Raw genomic sequence first — 26,547 nt, 5'->3', positions numbered from 1 at the left:
AAAATCCAGTGTTCTTTGAGCTCGCGGAGACTCTTCACTTACCCCAAAATGCAGTGGGAATATGCAAATTATCTCCTCAGGACTCCTCCCCTGGTTTACCGATGTCCTCTTTTCAGCTCCAACAGCCAAAATCCAGTGTTCTTTGAGCTCGCGGAGACTCTTCACTTACCCCAAAATGCAGTGGGAATATGCAAATTATCTCCTCAGGACTCCTCCCCTGGTTTACCGATGTCCTCTTTTCAGCTCCAACAGCCAAAATCCAGTGTTCTTTGAGCTCGCGGAGACTCTTCACTTACCCCAAAATGCAGTGGGAATATGCAAATTATCTCCTCAGGACTCCTCCCCTGGTTTACCGATGTCCTCTTTTCAGCTCCAACAGCCAAAATCCAGTGTTCTTTGAGCTCGCGGAGACTCTTCACTTACCCCAAAATGCAGTGGGAATATGCAAATTATCTCCTCAGGACTCCTCCCCTGGTTTACTGATGTCCTCTTTTCAGCTCCAACAGCCAAAATCCAGTGTTCTTTGAGCTCGCGGAGACTCTTCACTTACCCCAAAATGCAGTGGGAATATGCAAATTATCTCCTCAGGACTCCTCCCCTGGTTTACCAATGTCCTCTTTTCAGCTCCAACAGCCAAAATCCAGTGTTCTTTGAGCTCGCGGAGACTCTTCACTTACCCCAAAATGCAGTGGGAATATGCAAATTATCTCCTCAGGACTCCTCCCCTGGTTTACCGATGTCCACTTTTCAGCTCCAACAGCCAAAATCCAGTGTTCTTTGAGCTCGCGGAGACTCTTCACTTACCCCAAAATGCAGTGGGAATATGCAAATTATCTCCTCAGGACTCCTCCCCTGGTTTACCGATGTCCTCTTTTCAGCTCCAACAGCCAAAATCCAGTGTTCTTTGAGCTCGCGGAGACTCTTCACTTACCCCAAAATGCAGTGGGAATATGTAAATTATCTCCTCAGGACTCCTCCCCTGGTTTACCGATGTCCTCTTTTCAGCTCCAACAGCCAAAATCCAGTGTTCTTTGAGCTCGCGGAGACTCTTCACTTACCCCAAAATGCAGTGGGAATATGCAAATTATCTCCTCAGGACTCCTCCCCTGGTTTACCGATGTCCTCTTTTCAGCTCCAACAGCCAAAATCCAGTGTTCTTTGAGCTCGCGGAGACTCTTCACTTACCCCAAAATGCAGTGGGAATATGCAAATTATCTCCTCAGGACTCCTCCCCTGGTTTACCGATGTCCTCTTTTCAGCTCCAACAGCCAAAATCCAGTGTTCTTTGAGCTCGCGGAGACTCTTCACTTACCCCAAAATGCAGTGGGAATATGCAAATTATCTCCTCAGGACTCCTCCCCTGGTTTACCGATGTCCTCTTTTCAGCTCCAACAGCCAAAATCCAGTGTTCTTTGAGCTCGCGGAGACTCTTCACTTACCCCAAAATGCAGTGGGAATATGCAAATTATCTCCTCAGGACTCCTCCCCTGGTTTACCGATGTCCTCTTTTCAGCTCCAACAGCCAAAATCCAGTGTTCTTTGAGCTCGCGGAGACTCTTCACTTACCCCAAAATGCAGTGGGAATATGCAAATTATCTCCTCAGGACTCCTCCCCTGGTTTACCGATGTCCTCTTTTCAGCTCCAACAGCCAAAATCCAGTGTTCTTTGAGCTCGCGGAGACTCTTCACTTACCCCAAAATGCAGTGGGAATATGCAAATTATCTCCTCAGGACTCCTCCCCTGGTTTACCGATGTCCTCTTTTCAGCTCCAACAGCCAAAATCCAGTGTTCTTTGAGCTCGCGGAGACTCTTCACTTACCCCAAAATGCAGTGGGAATATGCAAATTATCTCCTCAGGACTCCTCCCCTGGTTTACCGATGTCCTCTTTTCAGCTCCAACAGCCAAAATCCAGTGTTCTTTGAGCTCGCGGAGACTCTTCACTTACCCCAAAATGCAGTGGGAATATGCAAATTATCTCCTCAGGACTCCTCCCCTGGTTTACCGATGTCCTCTTTTCAGCTCCAACAGCCAAAATCCAGTGTTCTTTGAGCTCGCGGAGACTCTTCACTTACCCCAAAATGCAGTGGGAATATGCAAATTATCTCCTCAGGACTCCTCCCCTGGTTTACCGATGTCCTCTTTTCAGCTCCAACAGCCAAAATCCAGTGTTCTTTGAGCTCGCGGAGACTCTTCACTTACCCCAAAATGCAGTGGGAATATGCAAATTATCTCCTCAGGACTCCTCCCCTGGTTTACCGATGTCCTCTTTTCAGCTCCAACAGCCAAAATCCAGTGTTCTTTGAGCTCACGGAGACTCTTCACTTACCCCAAAATGCAGTGGGAATATGCAAATTATCTCCTCAGGACTCCTCCCCTGGTTTACCGATGTCCTCTTTTCAGCTCCAACAGCCAAAATCCAGTGTTCTTTGAGCTCGCGGAGACTCTTCACTTACCCCAAAATGCAGTGGGAATATGCAAATTATCTCCTCAGGACTCCTCCCCTGTTCTCCACACAGGGTGTTCCTGCGGCACATTCATATGGTACCATAACTATTTTCTCCTGTATTGATTTCAGGGGTACAAAACATTATGATTATGTGTGGTTGTTATTTTATTTTGCACCTTGGCCTGCTCATTTGTATGCACAGGCTTAGTTCTCCCTTTGGGAGACTCACACTGTGTCACAACTTGCAGCATTATTTGCACACACCCTATTTACTCAAATATATATATATGCACCACAACAAATCTATAGCGGCATATGACCGTCAGATAAGAAGAGATTCTGACAAATAATAAAAATATAACAATTTTATTTCAAAAGAAAAAACATAATAAAATAGACAGGGAAATAAACCTTCGAAAAAAAGGGGTAGGAAACAGAGTATGATCTCATAAATAATGATGAGATATAGTAATTCAAAGCGGCGCACAAGATTAAGAATATAAACACATTAAAATGTATTTTGTGTGTCCCATGGAAAAAAGGAATAACCAAATGACAGAAAAGTAGGAGATACTCAGCCAAGTACTGTGCAAGTGCAGCAGGGTGAGTATTCCATGTGTTATTTTTGTATATAGTGAGCCATAAGACTAAGCTATCAGGCTAGTATGACTTGTCCATCATAGGTACAAATGCTATTAAATAGTAGGAAAGGGGTCAAAATACATAATGGTGAACTTGAGTTCCAGGAACTTCGGAGACAACTGTGTCCTCTCTATGCCCGACGGACTCTGTTTCGCTGGTCGCTTCTTCCGGGAGCGTGTCATACCGGAGGAGGGTCTAAAGCCAGTATTACATTTATACCAAAGTAAGGTGAAGGGGAGAGGGGGTTTGTAGGAGCTCACCACACTGAGAGAAGCTTGCTTCGGTTCTGTTTGGAGTCCAACTGGAGAGTACCGCACCCGCTGGCGATTACAGCCAAATAGTATGAAGAAAAGGTGAAAAAAACAGCACATCCATCCAGATTGTAAAATAAAAAATTGAAAAACTTGATTGGTGCATAGTTAAAAATAGAAACCTCAACCTGACCTGTTTCTGGTGCAAGGTGCACCCTTAATCATAGGACACAGTGAGGGAGAAACAGTCATGTGGTGTTTATATACACCTCAGTATAACAAATTAATATAATTAACTAGCTAGGAACAGAGCAGCAGCTATCCCCATGAAAAACACAGTACTCTCCAGTTGGACTCCAAACAGAACCGAAGCAAGCTTCTCTCAGTGTGGTGAGCTCCTACAAACCCCCTCTCACCTTCACCTTACTTTGGTATAAATGTAATACTGGCTTTAGACTCTCCTCCGGTATGACATGCCCCCGGAAGAAGCGACCAGCGAAATGGAGTCCGTCGGGTGAGGGGAGGAAACAGTTGTCTTCGATGTTCCTGAAACTCACATTCACCATTAGGTATTTTGACCCCTTTCCTACTATTTAATAGCATTTGAACCTATGATGGACAAGTCATTCTAGCCTGATAGCTTAGTCTTATGGCTTACTATATACAAAAATAATACATGGAATACTCACCCGGCTGCACTTGCACAGTACTTGGCTGAGTATCTCCTACTTTTCTGTCATTTCGCTATTCCTGTACTGCTCTGGTACTCGAACCCAAACTTTAAAAAATCTGTTCGGTGTTAGGCTATATTAGCCAAACCCGAACAGTGACGGGTTCGCCCTTCACTAATTATGAACTCTCCTGACAGAGAAGCCAGGTCCCACCGGAGAAGTTTCCGTTTCTCTGGTTCAACCCTACCGAGAAGCAGCCCTGCTAAGAAAAGTCTGTGTGAAGGATTCTGGACACTCTATTGTTGCTTTTTTACTATGGACTGGCTCCAGCAATCTATAAAATTGCAATCTATAAGATCCCTTCACTGGCTCCAAATGGCCCAGCATATCCAGTAAAAACTACTAACACTAACCTACAAAGCCATCCATAACCTTTCTTCTACGTAAATCTCTGAACTAATCTCCCAATATATTCCCTTACATAATCTACCGTCCTCAAAAGACCTCCTTCTCTCCTCTACACTTATTTGTTCCTCACCCAATCGCCTCCAAGACTTCTACCAAATATCCCCCATCCTCTGGAATTCTGTGCCTCAACACGTCTGATTAGCCACTACTTTCGGATTCTTCAAACGGAACCTGAAAACCTATCTCTTCAAGACAGCCTACAGCCTGCCATTACCTTGCTGCCACCTCGACACCACTGGAGCTACTGCAACTCCAAAATATACTGTCTCCTTCCCCACCATCCTGTAGAATGTAATCCCGCAAGTACAGGGTTTATAAGATTTAAAGGAGTTGTCCAATACTTTTTACGATTCCCCCAATGTAGGAACTCTGTGATTAAAAGACTTTTTGTAATTACCTTTGGTAGCCTTTATTGTCTGTGAGAGGTGCTATCCTTGGCCGCTCACAGGCATCACATGACCCCTGGTTGCAGCCGGCTCTGACATCTGCTGATGTCACATCAAGTTCCAGATGCAGCCGGAGGTGACTCACAGCTGAGTTCCATGGTGGATGCTGGGCTGTGGGCAGGGTTACCCCGTGTGTCACACCCAGCATTCACCACGTGCTTTCCCTCTTCTCATCCATTGGGAAAACGCGCTGTGGATGCTGGGTGTGACGTGTGGGGTAACCCCTCCCACAGCCCAGCATCCACCGCGGAGACGACGTAGCTGATGTCACGCCTCACTTGACGTGACATCAGCGGGGGGTCACTTGATGCCTGTGAACAGCCAAGGATTGTGCCACTCACAGGCAATAAAGACTACCAAAGGTAAATACAAATAGTCTTATAATCACAGAGTTAATGCATTGGAACAATCTTAAAACGTAGTGGACAACTTCTTTAAGATGCAATCTGGCACCTTGGCAAAGCCAAATTCTGTTTTCCCTCTGATACCTTAAAAACAGTTCATGCTGGAGAAAATTACACCTACTGCCACTCAGTGTCTTCAACTCCTTTGTGAGAAACTAATGTTTGGGCAGCCAGCCTACCAAGTAAAATTCCTGAGGTATGGAAATTGTGGATGGCTTTTCTTCTGGTACTGGGTGCTAATACCAAACCATGGCATGCCTTTCACTGGATATTTCTGGCTGGTTGGAGACAAGCTTATTCCCACAGAAAAGTACCAGCAAGCTAAGTTGATGGTGGCTTCTATCATCATGAAGGAGTTTGCTCGTTGTCTAGGGACCGACAACCGTTGCTGTCTACCTTGTGAACATTGTGTTGAAGCTTGAAAGGATTAAGAGGTTACATTGACGAGTCTGGTTTTTATACTAAAGATCCTGATTTTTTTATAGTTTTAAGTAAGCACACAAAGACCGTGGTTTCTGCAGCAGCGCATCAAGGCCGGGATAGTGGCAGAGAAATTGCTGTACCATCTTGTTGAAGCGAGCCATGGAAGGAACGTGTGTGAGGTTGCCCCAGCGTAGGGTCGCCACCAGGTTATCACCATTATCACAAACGGCCTTCCCTTACTCCAGATTCAGTGGAGACAGCCATTGCTCTAACTCTGCCTGTAGAGCTGTCCACAACTCTTCAGATGTATGACTGCGATCTCCAAGGCATATTAATTTTAACACTGCCTGATTGCAATGAGCCCTGGCTTCATAGTATGGAGGTGGGGGGGTTATATCTGCACTGTTGGAACATGTGTCTCATTAAGGCAGAGGTTGAGAGTGCGGGTAGATGCTCTAGAGGAGGTGGAGGAGGCAGAAGCACTGGAGGAAGTGTTAGATACAGAGGTTTGTCCCACAAGCCTTGGGGATTCCAACACTTGCTGTCTAGTGACACCTTGGTGTCTAGTGGTTTAGTTCTCCATCCACTGGTGTGAAGTGGTTTAGTTCTCCAACCCTAGCTGTTTAGTAGGTTAGTTTTCCAACCCCTGTTGTCTTTTTAGTTTAGTTCTCCAACCCCTGTTTTCTATTAGTTTAGTTCTCCATGTTCTGTTATGCATTTGTTCAATTCTCAAACCTTAGCTGTTTAGTAGTTTAGTTCTCCAACCCCTGTTGTCTATTAGTTTGGTCCTCCATCTTCTGGTTTCTAGTGGTTTAGTTTTCCAACCCCTGTTAGTTTAGTTCTCCATGTTCTGGTGTGTATTTGTTTCGTTGTCCAACCCATCTATGCCTAACCCCAGGGGTTAATGTCTGGTGACGAGGGTTTTGATTCTGCTCAGACCTTACTTCATCAGGGCCCATATCAACTGAAAAAAAATTTGAGCATCGCTACACAAGCTTTCCACCTCTTGAGTCTGTGAAGCTTTGGATCAGACCTCTGATGCCCTGGAATAGAATGTGTGAACAGTTCTGCAGAACTGTGGTTCTCCACAGTCAGTTGGGCAGTTAGAGAGTTGTGACACTGGTGAAAACAAGAGTAATTGAGGTGGCAGCTTTGAAGACTGTACTGTGTGTGATATTAAGATGGAGGAAGAGGAGTAGAGGCCACTTGATGCAGCGCTTGTCATTTACTGGAGCACATGTTCCTCCTGGCCCTAATCTACAAGGCATACTGCTGTGCAGCTGCCAAAGGTAGGGAGTGGAGTCTAGTAACAGAAGTTGTCAAAATGTTGCACAATTGCTAACTGCATCAAAACAAACCTTCTTCTCATCTCTCATATCATACGTATCTCACAAACAAATAGCTATTCAGTACTTTCAATTCTCTCCTCTGTCCACCAGCTCCCCCTCTCTCCTCTCATCTCAGCTGAAGACTTAGCCTCATTCTTCAAGCAGAAGATTGACAACGTGGGGCAAAGCTTTTGCTTAAAGTCCACACAGCCCCCTCCTCATAATTACTCGACTCTCTTCCTCCAATACCAGCTTCTCTGCCATCACGAAAGATCATCTCACCACCTGTGAACTTGACCCAGTACCGTCCCACCTCATCATTCCAAACCATACCACAGTCTTCATCCCAAGCCTAACCCTCCTATTCAACCTGTCACTAAGAACTGGTGTCTTGATTAAAACATACCTCGATCACACCCATCCACAAAAAGGCCTCCCGTGACCCATCCTATGTTTAGCTATCTGCCCATCTCACTTCTCCCGTATGCCTCCAAATTACTGGAACAAAACATCCATTTTGAACTGGCCTCCCACCTCTCCTCCTGCTCCCTCTTTGACCCTTTACAATCTGGATTCCGACCGCACCATTCCACAGAAACTGCCCTGACTAAAGTCACCTCCTCCTCCTAAACCTGTCATCTGCCTTCGACACAGTAGACCATTCCCTTTTACTACAGACTCTCATCTCTTGGCATCACAGCCTTGGCCATCTCTTGGATCTTTTCATACCTAACTGACAAGACATTCATTGTCTCCCGTTCACACACCACCTCCTCATCTCACCCCCTATGTGTCAGTGTCTCCCAAGGTTCAGTTCTAGGACCTGTGCTCTTCTACATCTACACCTTCAGTTTGGGACATCTATGCTGATGACACACAGATCTACCTCTCTGGATCTGATATCACCTCCTTACTAACAAGAATCCCACAATGTGTGTCCTATATTTCATCTTTTTTCTCTGATAGACTTGTGAAACTTAACATGGATAAAACTGAATTCATCATCTTTCCACCATCTCATTTATACCCTTAACTGACCTATCCATCAAAGTAAATGGCTACCCACTCTCCCCAGTCCCGCAAGCTTGACTCTGATCTGTCCAATCCAAGCCTTTTCCACTTGCTGCTTTGCACATTTCTCCACCGTGAATCTACAAAAACAACAGTACACGCCCTCATCATCCCCCGCCTCGACAACTACAAGCACCGGCTCTGTGGCCTCCTTTCTACCACTCTTGGACCCCTCCAATCTATCCTAAACTGTGCTAGCCGACTATTCCACCCGTCACCCAGCTATTCCCAGGCTTCTCCCCTCTGTCAAGCCCTGTGCTAGCTCCCTGTTGCCCACAGACTCCAGTTGAAAAGCCTAACTTTGGCATACCAATCCATCAAAAACCTGTCTCCTCCATAAATGTGTGACCTAGTCTCCCTGTATTTTTCACTGGTGTGTCAGAGGTTACAGACAGTTACCCTGAAGTTGATTTCAGGAAATCTCTACGTTTGGCATTACAGACATCTTCTTAGAGGCAGTCTCTAGGACCCAGCGGCTACCTCCCTCTAATTAACACCTTGCCTGGGTGTATAAATGCTTGCTGTGTTTCCTAGGGAGTTGACGGTTATATTCATTACTACTTGTGAAGGCTTAGCAAGAGCAGTACTTCATCCTCTCTGGAGCTTGAGGACGTATGCGCATTTGTCTGGAGTAGTCTAAAGCTAAGCAATTTCCCCCTGTTTTTGTACTCTTATTGTCTATAGTGTTTAGTGGAGATCGACTAGTGCTCATCTCCTTCCTTCCCTAGCCATAGCCTTATGCCAGGGAAAGACAGGGTGAGGCACGCATGCGGCGATTGGTGCAGAGCCAATATAGAGACTTTAGGGGAGACAGGGTGATACTAGATCAACCTAGGAGGTCTCCACTTTACTCCTTTCCCCAGAGTCTGAGCTCCCTTTCCCTCTTCCCTTTGTGTTGCACTAAGTCTTTCCCACACCTGGCATGACTTTATCACCGGCCAAACACATTTCGAAAAGAAAAAAAACTGACACTTTGAGTTTTTTTTTTTTCTTTGTGTGTTTTTGGGCGTCAACTTTTTTTTTTTCCTTTCTATCTTGGTATGGGTTCAGTTGCAGAGTTGACAAAGTGGCTGCACAGGCTGTCTCTGGAGGTGAATGACCTACGCGGTGAGGTACAACAGCAGCATCAATGGCTATAGGTCGCCTATGTGGGGGTCTCCGCAGGTAGGCCTGTCCAGCCTGAACCCAAATTTGCCCTCCTGGACAGGTTTTCAGGAGGTAGGGACAATTTTTTTGTATTCAAGGAGGCATGCAAACTGTATTTTAAACTTCATCCTTACTCCTTCGGTAATGAGACGCAACAGGTTGGAATTGTGATCTCTCGACTGCAGGGAGATCCTCAGTCATGGGCGTTTTCTTTACTGCAGGACTCGGTTTGTCTCCAGTCGGTGGAGGTTTTTTTTGGCGGTACGGCCCTCATGTATGATGACCCTTACCAAGTCGTCTTGGCTGAGTCTACGCTACGTCGCCTTCAGCAAGGGAATCGGTCAGTGGAAATTTACAGTTCGGAATTCCGTAGATGGGTAACGGATTCCAAATGGAATTCTTAGATTAGAGCCCTTAGAAGTCAATATTGTGAAGGGCTTACTGAAAGGTTGAATGATGCCTTGGCAGTATGTGAAACCCCTCAGTCATTGAAGGCTGCCATGTCATTGGCCATACGTCTTGATAGACGCCTTCGGCATAGATGGGTGAGACCACCTTCTCCGGGGCCTTCTTCTCGGGGGTGTGTACCTCTGCCAGGGGAGTGGTCTGGAGGTGAACCAGTACTGTCGGAGGTGGAGGAACCCATGCAGTTAGGGGGTGTCTCTGCATCATTCATCTCCCCGAAGATTCACAAGGAGAAAGGTCTATGGTTTTTTTTGTGGGAAAAAAGGACATTATGTTGGGACCTGTCCTTCACTTCCTAAACAAAAGGAGACTTGATTAACTCTTGGTAGTCTGGAGTTGGATAAACAAGGGGTGCATTTGTGGCCAAACTGCAGTTCAATCTTTGTCCTGTCAGGAGAGGTGGTGCTAGAGATAAAAACCGAGAAAATTTCTGTGTTTGTTGACAGTGGAGCCAGCGTCAGCATGGTTGATGCCGAGTTTGTGAAGACTCCTAGTCTTGCTTGCTGTACTTTAGATAAACCTATTTCCATTTTTGCCATCTACTCGGCGCCACGTGCACAGAAAGCATTTACTCAGATTGTTCATAGTGTAAAACTGAGGATGGGTTTAATGCATTGTGAAATAATTCCTTGCAATGTCCTGGACAATCTTCCCACACCGATTTGCTTTGGGTGTACCTTGGCTTATTAAACATAATCCATTGGTGGATTGGCAAGACGGGGAGATTATTGAATGGGGAGATTACTGCCATGAGAACTGTCTAGATATTTCCATTGCTACTCTCTCTACGGAAATATAACCTGCTTTTCTGTCTGGTTTTGAGGACGTTTTTTCTGAGAGGGAGTGTCAAGATTTGCCTCCTCGACTGTCCTATTTACCTGACCCCCCGAGCTAAACGACCGAAGTCCAGACTGTATAATCTTTCAGGCCCTAAGAGAAAAACCATGAAGGATTTTATTGTGGAATGTCTGGAGAAGGGACATATCAAACCCTCATCTTCGCCCGTGGTGGCAGGGTTCTTCTTTGTGAAGAAAAATGATGGTGGTCTACGTCCCTGTTTAGTTTTCCGGAAATTAAATCAAGTTACCATCTGAGATCTATACCCTCTTCCTCTGATTCCAGATTTGTTCAGCCAGATTGTAGGAGCTAAGGTATTCTCCAAGTTGGATTTAAGGGGAGCCTACAATCTGGTTAGAATCGGAGAAGGGGACGAATGAAAAAGAGCTTTCAGTACTCCGAAAGGACATTTTTAGAGTTTGGTTATGCCTTTTGGTTTGACCAACACACCTGCGGTATTCCAGCATTTCATAAATGATATTTTTCATCATTTGGTGGGGAGGTTTGTGGTGGTCTATCTTGACGATATTTTGGTTTACTCACTGGATTTTGAGACACATCGGGGGCATGTTAAGCAGGTGCTCCATATATTAATGGGCAACAAACTTTATGCCAAACTGGAAAAATTTGTTTTTGCTGTTCAGGAGGTGCCGTTTTTGGGTACTTGTTGATGCCTTCAGGTTTTCAGATGGATCCGGAGAAAATCCGTGCAGTCCTTGATTGGGAGCGTCCCGAACACCTGAAGGCTCTACAATGCTTTTTTGGCTTTACTAATTTTTACTGGAAATTCATCCAAAATTACTCTGTAATTGTGAAACCCCTTACTGACATGACTACTGTCTGATTTTCCCAAATGGTCAAATGCCTCCCTCCGGGCTTTTTCTTCCTTAAAAAATCAATTTGCCACTGCACCTGTACTCAGTCAACCCGATGTTTCCCAACCATTTATTGTAGAGGTTGATGCGTCAGATGTCCGGGTTGGGGCCATGTTTTCTCAGAGTTCATCCCCTGTTAAATGGAAAACAAAAACAATTGGAGTACTGTGAAGAGCCTGAGGTTTGGGGGTGGGGAGCTGTTGTGACCACTCTCCTGGTCCTGTTGTGCCTCGGAGCCCTGCACAACAAGGGAAAACGCTTCAAGGGAAAATTGGCATTCAAAGAATGGTGACATTAGTTAGAGGGGGCTTTCCATCCTATTACTGTTATTACTGACCATTAGAACCTGTCACATCTCCAGTCAGCAAAACCTCTCAACCCTAGGCAAGCCAGATGGTCCCTGTGTTTAACTATGGTTCAATTTTTTTTGTCCCTTTTCGTCCAGGGGTCAAAAATGTCAGGGCTGATGCTTTGTCCCGGGGTTTCCCTGGTGGTGGTGACCATGATAACCCTGCCCCGATATTACAGAAAGGGGTCATTATTTTAGTACGGTATCCTGAACTGGAGGGTGAAGTGTTGGAGGCTCAGGGGGACGCCTCTGCCTCCTGCCCCTCAGGAAGGTTATTTGTACCCTTAAATCTGCGCCGCAAAGTTATTAAGGAACATCATAACTCTGTGTTTGCTGGGTATCCAGGTGGCAAGGCAACTGTGGACCTCCTCTCTTGTCGTTTTTGGTGGCTGGAATTGCATCGGGATGCGATTGAACACGTAGCTGCTTGTAGTATTTGCGCACGTTCTAAGGTTTTGCATACCCATCCATCTGGTAATCTTCTTCTGCTACCTTTCCTTAGTAGGCGGCCATGGACACACTTGTCCATGGATTTTATTACTGACCTACAGGTTTCTGCAGGCAAAATGGTGTTTTTGGTGGTAGTAGATCTGTTCAGTAAAATGGTTCACTTTTTCGCATTGCCTGCTCTTCCAAATGCCAAGACTCTTGTCCAGCTGTATATAAATGAGATTGTGAAGCTTCGTGGGGTTCCCTCCGATGTGGTGTCAGATCAGGGGACTCAGTTTGTTTGCAAATTTTGGAAGGCATTCTGTTCTCGACTGGGGGTGCAGCTGTCCTTTTCCTCTGCCTTCCACCCTCAGTCGAATGGTCAGATCAAGAGCATGTCAGTCAGAATTTGGAGATCTACGTCAGGTGTTTCGTCTCCAAAAATCAGGAGGATTGGGCATCCTACTTACCGCTGGCAGAATTTGCCATTAATAATCATCAAGAATCCACTGGTAGGTCATCGTTCTTCGGTGCATACAGTTATCATCCTGAGGAGGTACGGTTTGCTTCATCGCTCTCCTTGGTATGGCAGGGTGTTCTGAGTAATTTAAAGATCATGAGAGACAGGTATAAATGTATGGCTGACAGAAAATGCTTGCCAGTTCCAGACTTGAATGTGAATGACTTTGTGTGGTTGCCTAACCAGGAATATAAGATTGAAAGTTCCTTCTTGGAAGCTGGAACCTAGGTTTATTGGTCCTTAAGGCTTACAACGTGTTCCACAGGTCCTTACTCAAAAAATATGTGGAACCTCTTGAGCTCTCACCTCTACCACCGCCCCAATTAATGGTTGATGGTAATCTGGAGTTCCAGATTTTGAGGATTGTAGATTCTTGTCTCCAACGTTGTTCTCTACAATACTTAGTGCACTGGAAAGGCTATGGTACAGAGGAGAGGAAGTGGGTTTCATTGTCAGAGGTGAACGCTCCCAGGTTGGTTTTCTCATTCCACACCTCTCATCCTGAGAAACCTGATCCTGAGTGTCAGGAGGTTACTCGTAGAGGAGGGGGTGCTGTCACAGGTGTGTCAGAGGTGACAGTCACCCTGCAGTTAATTGTAAGACATCTCTATGTTTGGCATTACATGCATATTCTTTGAGGCTGTCTCTAGGACCCAGCGACTACCTCCCTCTAATTTACACCCTGCATGGGTGTATAAATACCTGCTGTGTTCCAGAGGGAGTTGCCATTGATATTCATTACTATTTTTGAAAGCTTAGCAAGAGCAGTACTTCATCCTCTCTGTAGTCCTCTCTCCTTCCTTCCCTAGCCATAGCCATATGACCGGGAAAGACAGGGTGAAGCAAGCATGCAGCGATTGGTGCAGAGCCAATAAAGGGACGTTAGGGGTCGACAGGGTGACGCTAGATCAACCTAGGAGATCTCCACTTTCCCCCTTTCCCTAGAGCCTGGGCTCCCTTTCCCTCTTTTCTTTGTGACTTTCCCACACCTGGTGTGATAGTACTCGTTACCTGCAGGCAGCCTCCCATCCCATCCTTCCAAGAACTCCTTTTCTACTTCCTTCTTACCTCCTGTTGCCAAAAATGCATACAAGATTTGTCCCATGCATCTCCACTACTGTGTACCCCAACACATCAGACTGTCGCCTTCCATGGAAACTTTGAAAAGAAAGCTGAAGACCCAATTCTTCTAACAAGCATTCAATCTACGGTAACCCTCACTCCAGAATACCGCTACACGACCACCTGTACCCTGACCTACTGTATCCTCACCAATCCCTTGTAGATTGTTTGTGCAACCTCGCGGCAGGGTCCTCTCTCTTCTTGTACTAGTCGGTGACTTCTTTTCACATGTAAAGCGCCACAGAATAAATGTCGCTGTAATAATAATAATAATTATAGTAGTTGTACTCTGGGTCAATTGATGGCACTTTCCTGATGTCTGCCCCCAATTTGATGTGCTTTGGCAGGTTTTGGGTTCATTTCAAGTTCTTGTGTATGCATTTGTTTTTCACCCATTTGAATCCTATCCTATTCTATCCTAGTTCGGTAAAGTTTGACAAATATTTGACAAACAAAACTGCGAATATTGCAAATTCGACGATAGCAATCCAAATCAAATATTGAAACTTTCGCTCATCTCTAAACAGTATAGGAGACCTGCTCCTCAATAATGGGAATTTTTTTCTTAAATCAGGTCCTGTATGTCTCTTCAAATGGGTATTAGAGTTCTTCAAAATTTTGGACAGGCCTTGAAATCACTGCATACCCAATAACAGTATAGGGAGCCAGCTCCTTAATAATAAGAACAACAAAGCATAGCCAGCTGATGGCCTTCTAAAAATAAGCTTTGTGACTTTCAGAGTCCCTCCTTCATAAATGAAACAGGATTTGTCAGATCATGTCTCACATACCACATGACCACTTAAGGTAATAAAATGTTAAACTGATATTTACCGGTGAATGTGTGGCACCCCAAGGGTCTGGTTGCCACAGTGGCATTGCTTCCCTCAAAAGAGGTAATGTCATACCTGGAAGCAAGGGGGAGTTCTTTTAGTCAGGTACACAATTCATGCAACACTTCCTGGCTCTAGACCAGCAAGGGGTGGACCCTCCCCTTGGCAACTGGATCTGAAAGCAGGGTTAGTTTAACTTAGTGCAGGGAGTTAAGTTTAGGACATCGAAGAGAGAGGAGCTAGGGACTGGAGCTGGAGATAGCTCGTCCTAGCCAGAAAACACAGAGAACCGGACACCGGAGTCCGAGGCTGTCGGGGATTCCAGACCCAGTAGCAGATACCACAGGGCAGGAGATTGCAGGTCTCCTGTCCCCATCAGACGCCCGGACGCTCAGCAGCACCGAGGGACCAGTACCGCTACGGAGGAGCGACGCATGCACAAGGCCCGGGCTTCCAGCCATACTGGTGAGCACAGCATGTTACACTCAGGGACATGGGCTACAACACAGCTACAAGCAGAATAGCCAAAGAGTTTAGTAAGAACGGCAGGCCTACAACTCCACCTGCCCAGGAGGACTCTATGCTTGCTCCCAGACTGACCAGACTATTATCAGTAGCCAGTACTCCAGTCCAGGCCTGTTTAAAGTGTCATCAGTAAAGACCCTGGGACTGTACTGCACGGACTCTGTGGTTATTTATGCACGGCAACACCCTGCACAACCACCATCATCCACACACACTGCCCTGAAGCCACACTCTTCCTGTGTGGAGTTATACCACCCTTGCTGCCAACCCACCAGCTTCAGAGGACTGTTCCGCAGCAGCGGCCTCATTAATCGCACTCCACAGGTGGTGTAGTTGGACATTATATAACCTATAAATGTGACACCCCAGGGGTCTGGTTGCCACAGTGATAGAGATATTACGTCTGAGAGCAGGTGGGAGGTCTCTTGGTCAGGGATCCTATGCATGCCACACCTCCTGCCCAGTCCTGGGAGGGGAAGAACTTCCCCTATATAAACCTAGGGCTGAGGCAGGGTTAGTGAGTAGAGAAGAGGTAGAGAAGAGAAGCAGCATAGGAAGAAACTACAGGAGCTCTGTAGGAGCAGAGCAACAAGGAGTCAGGGGCTGGCAGCTGCAGAGCTCGCCCTGACTGAGAAGATTTCTCACCGGACCCGGAGTCCGAGGCTGTGGGGACTAACTCCTATCCAGCAGCAGAAACCGACCGGCAGGGGATTGCAGGTCCTCTGGCCCAGAAACCCGAAGGCACGGTCACACGCGTGGGACCAGCACCGCCGTCGTGGAGCGGAAGCTACTAGAAGGCCCCGAGTCACCGGCCATACGGGTGAGCACCACACGGTACACTCAGGGATGTGGGCTACTTATACCCGCCTCTAGCAAGGTAGCCAGAAGAGTACAGTCAGTTTGGGAGGCCTACAACTCCGCCTGGCCAGGGGAGATCCCATCTGCTCAAGGACTGACCAGGCCCCAATCGCTAGCCAGTACTCCGGGAGGGTCTATCTTTGTCACCAGTAAAGACCCTGAACTACACCGTACCGTCTCCGAGTGGTTCCTGCTACCCCCATCGTCCACGTCGGCTGCCCTGAGGCCATACCCCTCCCGTTGGGGGTTATGCTATCACGCTGCACAATCCTACCACCGGCCTCAGCGGTCTGCCCTGCAGCAGCAGCTCCTTAGCTGTAGTCAACGGGTGGCGTAGTCGTCCAACATCTACCGCTGATACAGCGCCACTTAGTCTGACTCCCTGGGCACGGACCGGATCACCGCCACGAGACTACAACCCTCAAGAGATCCGGCTCCGGGTAAGCTCCCGCGTGCACAACGCAGCGCGACACATGCCCAGGGGCGCGTCATATACATCTACTACCCTTGGATTGACCACCTGGGTCACGGACCGGGTCACCGCCACGGTGACTACAACCCCCAGCATCTACAGGCCCGGCTCCTGGTACCCCACGGCCCAGGGGGCACGTCAACTTTGGCATAGTCAGCAGGATTTCATGCCAGTTACCACCGGGTACTGTGCGCCTTCACAAACTGTGTCACATACCGTGGCAAAGTTTCCCGCCAATTGCCGCTGTTTCCCGCCATTGTCCGCCATTTCCGGGTCGCCGCACGGGAAGAAGAGGGGCGTAACCGCTGGAAGCGCGTGAAGTCCAAGCCCCACCTCACGCACTGATGCAGTGCCAGGTCCTGGAAGGAGCCCCAGCAAGCGCTGACGTCAGAAGCAAGCGACGCCAGGTCCTCAAAGGAGACCATCGGCTGCGGAACTGCGGACTACAGAAGCAAAGTGATAGAAGGTAGGCAACGGTTCATTAGGGGGGAGGAATACGCCCAATATGGAGGGAACTTCAGCCGCAGGCACGGCCGCTGCCGCAGTAATGCCATTTTCCATGCCATATATACCGGGGGGCGGCGTGGTTGCCCCAATACTCAGGAGAGTCACACACCCTGAGTGACTTTAAAGAAAGGCAGAGCAGCTTGTTTAAAGTGTACCTTCTGTCCGAGGAGCAGAAAGTGAGCATCCTCATAGGCCAGTTAATTGGAGCAGCCCAGAGAGAAGTGAAGTCCTGGTCAGCCAGAGACAAATGGACTGTAAAAGAGATACTGGCCCGCCTAAAGGACACCTTTGACACCCGTACTACAGCTGAGATAAAAATGAAGTTTTATGGGTGCAAACAACGGGCGCAGGACAGGGTACGGGACTATGCTTTAAACCTGCAGGAGGCGTTGAGGGCCATCAAACAGGTAGACCCCGACAGTGTGCATGATGAGAACAGACTGTTAACTGAGCAGTTTATTGAGGGTCTACTGTCCAGCGCTCACCGGTCACAGCTACGCATAATGGCTCTGCAAAACCCTGATCTGGACTTTGCACAATTTAAAGACAGAGCCACCCGGGTGCTGCGAGAACCAACACCAGGTGGCGCTACATCTCACCAGCGCCCAGCTATCACCTACCACCAGGAGGTGGCACCCTTTTCCCCAGAGCCTGTGGGAGCTGATGCACAGACTCTGGACAATGATCCATCTACAGACCTGCAACTTCAGGTCCAAGAGCTGACTAAAAGTGTAGCTGCACTAACCAAAACTGTGCAGTCCTTGCAGGTGTCCCCCAAAGGGAAGATCCAGCTGGCTTCCAGTCCGGAGGACGTCCCATGGCGACAACAGAGGAGGATTCCAACAACCAGAGGGAGGAACAGTGACCGCTATGACCAGGACGGACAATCCATCTGCCGCTGCTGTCACAAGCCAGGACATTATGCAGGGTACTGTAATTTAAATGAGCAAAACCTGGGGCAGAGGGCCAACCCCAGGCATAAGACCACCAGGCCCACACAACTGGTGAAACAAGTACGTGGGAGGACGGCCGGTCCTACCTGTCGTGCTTGATGGCATCCCGATGAGCGCGCTGCTGGACACTGGATCACAGGTGACCACTATCCCCTACATTATTTATAAGCAATACTGGACTGATTCGGACATTACCCGCCGTCCAGATGAAAATTTAAGCATCTATGCCAGCAATGGTCAGCCCTTGCCTCAAGTTGGGTATAAAGAAGTGACCATAAAGGTTGGCAAAGTGGAACTGCCAGCGCAAGGAATGATAATTGTTGACATTGATCGCCGAGAAAGTCATCCTATGATAACCTTAGGCACTAATGTTATTGAAAATTGTCTTTCAGAAATTATTGTCTTGTTACAGCAGGTTGCGGAGACTGCCAGTTCCAGTTAGCAGCGGGTTCTGCAGAGAGAAATCAGAGCCCTGATGAGAAGACAACAGGTAGAACTGTCTGGTGGTGAAATTGGCAGGGTCAGGATGAGTGACTTGTTCCCCATTGCATGCCCCCAAGAAGTGAAATGTTGATATGGTGTCGGGCAGCTATGAGTCTCAGAGGTCGAGATTACCAGGCCCTGGTAGAGCCCGTATACTCTGACAGTAGGCCCACCATCTTGACAGCCAGGGGGGTGGTTGATGTCCGCCATGGGAGAGTGCCAGTCCGCATCCTAAATTTTGGGGAGAAAGAAGTCCATTTGCCCCCGGTATGCTACCCTTGACAAATTATTCGCCGTCAGCAACAATTCTATAAAAACAGTGGAACCCTTACCTCCATCCAAACCGGCGGAGGATAATGAATCCAAGGGACAGATGGAGGACTGGTGTCGAAAGCTACACGTTTGCACTGACTCCACCCCTCAGCACCAGAAACATGGAGTATACCAGGTGGTCCAGGAGTATGAAAGGGTCTTCAGCAAACACCCGCTCGACTTCGGGCAGGTGAAAAGGGTTCAACACCATATCCCCACGGGAGACAATCCACCCATTAAAAAGCGGTACAGGCCTGTACCCCCTGCACACTACCAAAGTGCCAAAGGGATGTTACGAGAGATGAAGGAGGCTGGGGTGATAAGAGATAGTTGTAGCCTCTGGGCAGCTCCATTAGTTCTCGTAACTAAAAAAGATGGCACGCTGAGAATGTGTGTAGATTACAGGCAAATCAACCGCATTATACATAAAGATGCCTACCTGTTACCCAGAATTGAGGAGTCACTAGCTGCATTAATATCTGCTAATTATTTCTCTACTTTGGATCTCACTAGTGGGTATTGGCAGGTTCCTGTAGCAGAGGCGGAAAAAGAAAAGACCGCATTCACAATGCCGATGGGCCTCAGCGAGTTCAACTGCATGCCATTCGGGCTCTGCAACGCCTCAGGAACCTTCCAGCGGTTGATGGAGTGCTGTCTAGTACATAAGAACTTCGAGACAGTCCTGCTGTACCTGGATGACATCATAGTAAACTCCAAGTCCTATGAATATCACCTGAAGCACCTGGCAGAGGAGTTTGAAGCCCTAGCTGGCTTTGGCCTGAAGGTGAAGCCATCAAAATGCCACCTGTTGAAGCCCAAGGTACAGTACTTAGGTCATGTGGTAAGCGCTGAAGGTGTAGCACCAGACCCTGACAAGGTCACAGTAATCAAGGACTGGCCAAGACCCTCCACTATCAAGGAAGTACGGCAGTTCCTTGGGTTGGTGGGCTACTACCGAAGATTTATCCAAGGCTTCACCAAGATGGTGGCACCCATGCAGGACCTCCTAGTAGGCCAGTCCAGGAAGGCCAAAAACCCGAAGCCTCCATTCAAATGGGATAAGCCGGAAGACAAATCCTTCAGTTGCTGAAGATGGCTCTCAGGAGACGAGATCCTGGACTACTCTGACTATGGACAACCCTTCATACTCCATACAGACGCAAGTAACGTGGGGCTAGGAGCGGTGCTGTCCCAGATACAGCAAGGCAGAGAAAGAGTGATTGCCTATGCCAGCAGGAAGCTCTGGCCCACAGAAAGGAATCCCAAAAATTACAGTTCCTTCAAATTGGAGTTCCTCGCCGTAGTCTAGGCTGTGACAGAGCACTTCAAGCATTATCTTGCCTCCTCCAAATTCACCGTCTTCACGGATAATAAGCCGCTGACGCACTTGGACACTGTGAAACTTGGTGCCCTGGAACAAAGATGGATGGCCCGGCTGTCTAATTATGAGTTCACCATCAAGTACCGAGCTGGGCGCAAGAATGCAAACGCCGATGCGCTGTCCAGGATTCCTAACTTGCCAGATGGGGGAGAAGACCCGGAAGAGCTGGAGGAAATAGAGATCCCCGCTTTCCACCGTCATGGAGTAACCCAGTGCTCCCATTGTGTGAAGAACAGGTGCTCCGCCAACAGAGAGGCCACATTCCATCCATTGCCCACCATGGATGGGCAGAGACACAAGATAGTGACCCGCCTGTACGGCTGCAAGAAAATCAAAACAACGCCATATCACCCCCAAACCAAGGGGTTGTGTGAGAAGATGAACCAGGTGGTGATAGACCTGCTGAAGACGTTGCCCCTTGAGGAACGCAGCCTGTGGCCAGAAAAGCTACCAGATCTGGTGGACCTCTATAACCACCATATCCCTGTAAACTCTACCAACTGCACAACTGCTTACCTGTTTAGAGCAAGACCAGGTAAGCTGCCCATCGACCTGGACATGGGAGTCCTAACACCAGAGACGGCCTCACCAGATGCAGATTGGGACACTGAGTGGCAACTAACAATACCGCAAAGTGCAAGAGAGTGTTGAAAGAAGTCTGTCCCAAGCGAGACAAAGACAAGAGAAGACTTACAATCAACACGCATCTGCTGTTCCATTGTCACCTGGAGAACAGGTCCTTAAGAGAAAGAGGCGACTCCACAAATTGGATGACCAGTGGGAGGTAGAGCCGTACACCATCCTACCCTCGAGTCATGACAACACCAAGGTGTGCCTCATTAGTAAAGATGGAGGAGAAACATCAGCAACAGTTTCAAGAGACCACTTGAAGAAATGTCCCGAGCAATTACAACACACTAAAGAAGACCAGGATAGCCGTCAACCCACAGAGGAAGTCGAAGAAATGGTCAAAACAGTACTCGGAGAATTTCCCCGGTCGTGGACACAAGTGTACAATGCAATTGTTGTGCCAGTCCTTACCTTTCTCCAACCAGCCCCTCAGGAAGCTGCAGAAGTCTCAGAATAGTTGGAAGAACAGTTGTCCCCAGAGGCAGAAGTTTCCCCATCAGCAGACTAGGAGAATCTACCCTATGCTAGTAGCGAACCTGTCGTACCCACGGTAAGCCAAAGAATCCGTAGGAAGTTGCCCAACCTACCAGTGTCAACTCATACCACCTGTAGTGCAGTTAACACTGAACCCTCCACACCAGGGGTAGACACAAGGGTTCAGGAAAGAGCACTGACAGATAGTGTACTCCATAGATCTACCAGAGCTACAAAAGGTCAGCCCCCTGCCCGTTGGAGAATTTAAAATGCAAAGTTTAAAGTGTAATAGTATTGGAATGTATGTTTTTCCAGTTACCCGAAAAGGGTACAAAGACTTTTAGGTTATGGATGGTGAATAACAAAAGAACTCTCCATTGTAAATAGTTGCACTTGTTAAAGGGCCCCTTATTGAAAAACCACTGAACAAAAACTCGTTGGAGGTGGCCGAAGATGTGGTTCAACACCTGGATCATCTATGCCCTGCAGCCACCCCAGGGCCTCCGTGGAGGGTTTTGGACGGGTCCCTCAAATTACACCTTGCACAGTGGAATGGACACCTGGTTGCAGATTATACTGTAACCTATCAAGGACTGTAATGTTTGTAAATATTCGAATGTGCCTGTTATTATTAATGATTTCGTTACTTTTGAAAAATATGTTCAGTCCCGGAGTACTGAAATTAACGAGGGGGGAATGTGGCACCCCAAGGGTCTGGTTGCCACAGTGGCATTGCTTCCCTCAAAAGAGGTAATGCCATACCTGGAAGCAAGCGGGGGTTCTTTTAGTCAGGTACACAATACATGCAAAACTTCCTGGCTCTAGACCAGCAAGAGGAGGACCCTCCCCTTGGCAACTGGATCTGGAGGCGGGGTTAATTTAACTTAGTGCAGGGAGTTGAGTTTAGGACATCGAAGAGAGAGAAGCTAGGGATGGAGCTGGAGATAGCTCGTCCTAGCCAGAATACACAGAGAACCGAAGACCGGAGTCCGAGGCTGTGGGGAATTCCAGACCCAGCAGCAGATACCGCAGGGCAGGAGATTGCAGGTCTCCTGTCCACATCTGACGCCCGGAGGCTCAGCAGCACCGAGGAACCAGTACCGCTACGGAGGAGCGACGCATGCACAAGGCCCGGGCTGCCAGCCATACGGGTGAGCACAGCACGTTACACTCAGGGACGCGGGCTACAACACAGCTACAAGCAGAAGAGCCAAAGAGTTTAGTAAGAACGGCAGGCCTACAACTCCACCTGCCCAGGAGGATGCTATGCTTGCTCCCAGACTGACAAGACTCTTATCACTAGCCAGTACTCCAGTCCAGGCCTGTTTAAAGTGTCATCAGTAAAGACCCTGGGACTGTACTGCACGGACTCTGTGGTTATTTATGCACCGCGACACCCTGCACAACCACCATCATCCACACACACTGCCCTGAAGCCACACTCTTCCTGTGTGGAGTTATACCACCCTTGCTGCCAATCCATCAGCTTCAGAGGACTGTTCTGCAGCAGCGGCTTCATTAACCACACTCCACAGGTGCCGAAGTCGGACATTATATAACCTATATACATCTACTACCCTTGGATTGACCACCTGGGTCACGGACCGGGTTACCGCCACGGTGACTACAACCCCCAGCATCTACAAGCCCGGCTCTGGGTACCCCACGGCCCAGGGGGCGCGTCAAATGTATTTTTCACTGTTGAGAGCAATGCCAAAGTGCAAAAAAAGCATTAAAAACTCTACGTGTGAACATAGGCCAAGGTGTGAAGGAGCATTTTTTGGGGGGTTATTTATTTTGCTTTATATGCAAGTCATTACCCTGGAAAGAATGTTCATTAATGTTTTTTCAAGGAATATCCATTTTGGTTAAGTTTTTGAGTGTTTTATTGTGAGTTCATAACAGTGGCATAATACTCTGACAACTTTGTTCACAGCAGTGACCTGGGAGTCAGAGATGCTTCCATGGGTCTTCAGCATGCTGTTCACATGTCATTTCAGCACTGTTCCCATCAATTAGGGCAAATTTTAGGCAGACCTCCAGGGGGGCCACCGCAAACAATGCTCGATTTTCCCATAGACTTACATTGGGCTTGTTGCTCGGGTCGAGCAACAAGCACCCGAGCATTTTAGTGCTCGCTCATCACTACTGAAGAGTCTTTATTTGAGTATTTATGATAAATTTTTCCTCAATACCTTTTGCTTGCCAATTTTGGACCAGTCACCATCTTTAACCTTTTGACATCTTTGGAAGCCCCAAACAGTTAATTAAAGATCAAAAAGTTGAACGTATGTATAGTTTTTACATTGCAGTGCATATATTCAGACTTTTTAGAGTTTACTTAGAGCTTTTTCATGCATATTATAGAGCGTACCCACATCTGTTACCTACTTCACAGTTTTTAAAACAAGTATCATAAGATGGAACTTATGAACAAAGAGTCATTTTGACATTGCTGCTGATAAGTTAATTTGCTTTTTTTAAGCAAGTTCCAGGCAAAGTACGCCAGATGAAGACACTTTGTGCGCATACCTTCAGTTTGACTTTCTAGTAGATGGCATGATAGAGAGTGCCTAGTGCAGAATGAACGCAAAATATGGTCTTGACTACACTTATTTTTTTTTCACAATATGGTCTTCAGTTTTTACCTTTTCTCATAAATGGGCTTTTCTCTTGGTCCATGTAACCAGGGGTGTACAACGTGTAATTAGCCATATTGTTCTGTTTCATGCTCTTAAAGGAAGCATTTTCCACCACAGAGTCCACTGCTTCGTCATCTAACTCCTTTCCAAGAAATTTGCAAATCTTAATCACGCTTCCTCGTAGATCCTGTTGTCAATTAAGAAAATTCAATATTTAACATAATAATACGCGGCATGAAATTAAATATTTACGTTTCTACTTTTATGGTGAGACCACACACTGCGACTGGACACATGAGGCCAAAACTCCGTTCATGCTGTTTGCCAATTGCTGCATAATTTTATTTAAAAATAGTGTAGTCAATGGCCACCCACGGCTAGTAGGAGCCTCAGTGCACAAATAGCCATAGAGTGTAAGTGCATCCTAAGACTGCACTTACATCTTACAAGTTACTACCCTCATTACTGCATTTCTAGCTGTATTCTAGCTCTGCTGAATGAGGGCAAGCCTTGATGTAACACCTCAGTTATTCAGATTATCTATTTAAATTGTGAAATCGTCTAAAATCTATTTTCATCTTTATTAGGGATGAGTGGACCCATGGATGTTCGGATTCTGGAACCCAGTCAAACTTTAGTTCCCTCTCTGTTTGTCACAGGTGAGTCAGATGTGACACACAGTCGCTCTGCAGTTGGTTGCAGAAGATCTATTTGTTTGGCATTACAGACACCTTAAGTCTGTCTCACTATAGGACCCAGCGGCTACATCCCTCCTGCTCTGATTGACACTCAGGCCTGGGTGTTTAAATACTTTGTTTGCTACTGGGAGGAGCCGGTGATATTCACATGTTCCCTTGTGAAGGCTTGGAGCTATTGCAGTCTGCTTGCTTCCTCTCTTGTGTTTGGAGGCTGTGTGGTGTAGTCTCTCTGAAGTCTGCTAAAGCTAAGTAGCTTCCCTCTGTGTTTGTCTCCTTTGTTGTTTTTAGTTGTTAGTGGGAACTGACAAGTGCTCCCCCTTCCCTTTTCAAGGCCAACCTCTAGGGAGGTAGAGGGCTTAGGTTTCCTTTTCAGTGATTGGTGAGGAACCAATAAAGGGACGGTTGGGGAGACAGGGTGATATTAGATCAGCCTAGTAGGTCTCCACTCCCCCTTTCCCTAGTTTCTGGGCTCCCTTCGCCTCATCCCTTCGTGTTGCACTTTGTTTTTCCTACACTGTGCGTGACATTATCACCGGCTGTGCATATTTAAGAAAAAAAAATGACACGTGGTTTTATTTGAGTGTTTTTTTGGGAGTGCTTTTTCTTTCTTTGCTCCTCTGGTATGGTTTCAGTTGCACAGCTCACAGAGTAGCTGCACTGTCTGTCTCTGGTGGTGACTGGCCTCCGCTGTGAGGTTCAGCAACAGCATCAGCGCCTACAGGTCGCTAATGTGGGAGTCTCTGCAGGTAAGACTGTCCAGCTTGAACCCGAGGTTGCCCTCTCAGACAGGTTTTCAGGAGGTAGGGACAAGTTTGTTGTGTCCAAGGAGGCCTGCAAACTGTACTTTAAACTTTGTTCTTACTACTCTGCAAGTGAGGAACAACAAGTGGGAATAGTGATCTCACTGCTACAGGGAGATCCTCAATCCTGGGCTTTTTCTTTTCCGCAGGATTCGGTTTGTCTCCAGCCTGTGGAGGGTTCCAAAATTTCTCAGTAACCTTGAAACCCCTTACTGACATGACTAGAAAGGGGTATGATTTTTCCGAATGGTCTGATGCCTCCCTGCAGGTTTTTTAAAGAACTGTTTTGCCAAGGCACCTATACACAGTCAACCCGATGTTTCCCAACCCTTTATTATGGAAGTTGATGTGTCAAAAGTGGGGGTTGCGGCTGTGTTGTCTCAGGGTCCATCCCTTGGTAAATGGCGTCCATGCACTTTATATCTAAGAAATTGTCTTCGGCTGAGAGAAATTATAACGTGGGTAATAGGGAACTTTTGGCGATCAAATTGGAGTTCTAAGAATGGTGACAATGGTTGGAGGGGGCTGTCCATCCTATTACTGGCATTACTGACCATAAGAACCTGTCATATCTCCAATCAGATAAATGTGTCAACCACCCTAGGTAAGCCAGATGGTCACTGTTTTTTACTAGGTTTAATTTTTTTGTGACTTTTCGTCCGGGGGTAAAAAATGTCAAGGCTGATGCTTTGTCCCGGAGCTTCCCTGGTGGTAGTGAGTGGTGATGCTGAGAACCATGCCCCGATATTACAGAAGGGGGTAGTCATTTTGGCATTGTACCCTGAACAGGAGGGTGAGGTGTTTTTTAGGTTCATGGGGACGCCTCTGCCTCCTGCCCTTCAGGAAGGTTATTTATACCATCAAATCTTTTTTGCTCTGTTTTTTCTTTAATTTTTGGGGGAATTTTAATTCTTCTTATTATGGCTTTGCTTTTTGTGTTTAGAGTAGGGCTCGTAAGCATGAGGACCCTTGTCACGGGTTATGAGCTTACGCATTTTGGCCAAAATATCAAGTAATACCTCCTATATTATATATAATATATATATATATATATATATATATATATATATATATATATATATCT

The 26,547-nt window shown here is 47.1% G+C and overlaps 2 protein-coding genes across 7 annotated transcripts in view; both read right to left on the bottom strand.

The window, feature by feature from the left end:
• The window catches only part of LOC141172013 (sulfotransferase 2B1-like), a 388,130-nt gene that overhangs the window by 47,107 nt on the left and 314,476 nt on the right, over nt 1-26,547 (bottom strand). For all 4 annotated transcript variants that reach the window (XM_073655777.1, XM_073655776.1, XM_073655778.1 and 1 more), the window contains one exon: nt 23,972-24,152. In XM_073655777.1, coding sequence (XP_073511878.1) covers nt 23,972-24,152 — 181 coding nt within the window. The remainder of the gene's footprint in view (nt 1-23,971; nt 24,153-26,547) is intronic.
• LOC141172014 (sulfotransferase 2B1-like) overlaps nt 1-26,547 on the bottom strand; it is a 913,436-nt gene that overhangs the window by 572,419 nt on the left and 314,470 nt on the right. The window lies entirely within an intron of this gene.

This window comes from Phyllobates terribilis, unplaced genomic scaffold, assembly GCF_046119375.1.
Source record: "Phyllobates terribilis strain yellow unplaced genomic scaffold, ASM4611937v1 Scaffold_12__6_contigs__length_324123572, whole genome shotgun sequence".
Lineage (NCBI taxonomy): Eukaryota > Metazoa > Chordata > Amphibia > Anura > Dendrobatidae > Phyllobates > Phyllobates terribilis.
Note: the sequence above shows the minus strand (reverse complement) of the source record. Positions and strands in the feature narration are given on the sequence as shown.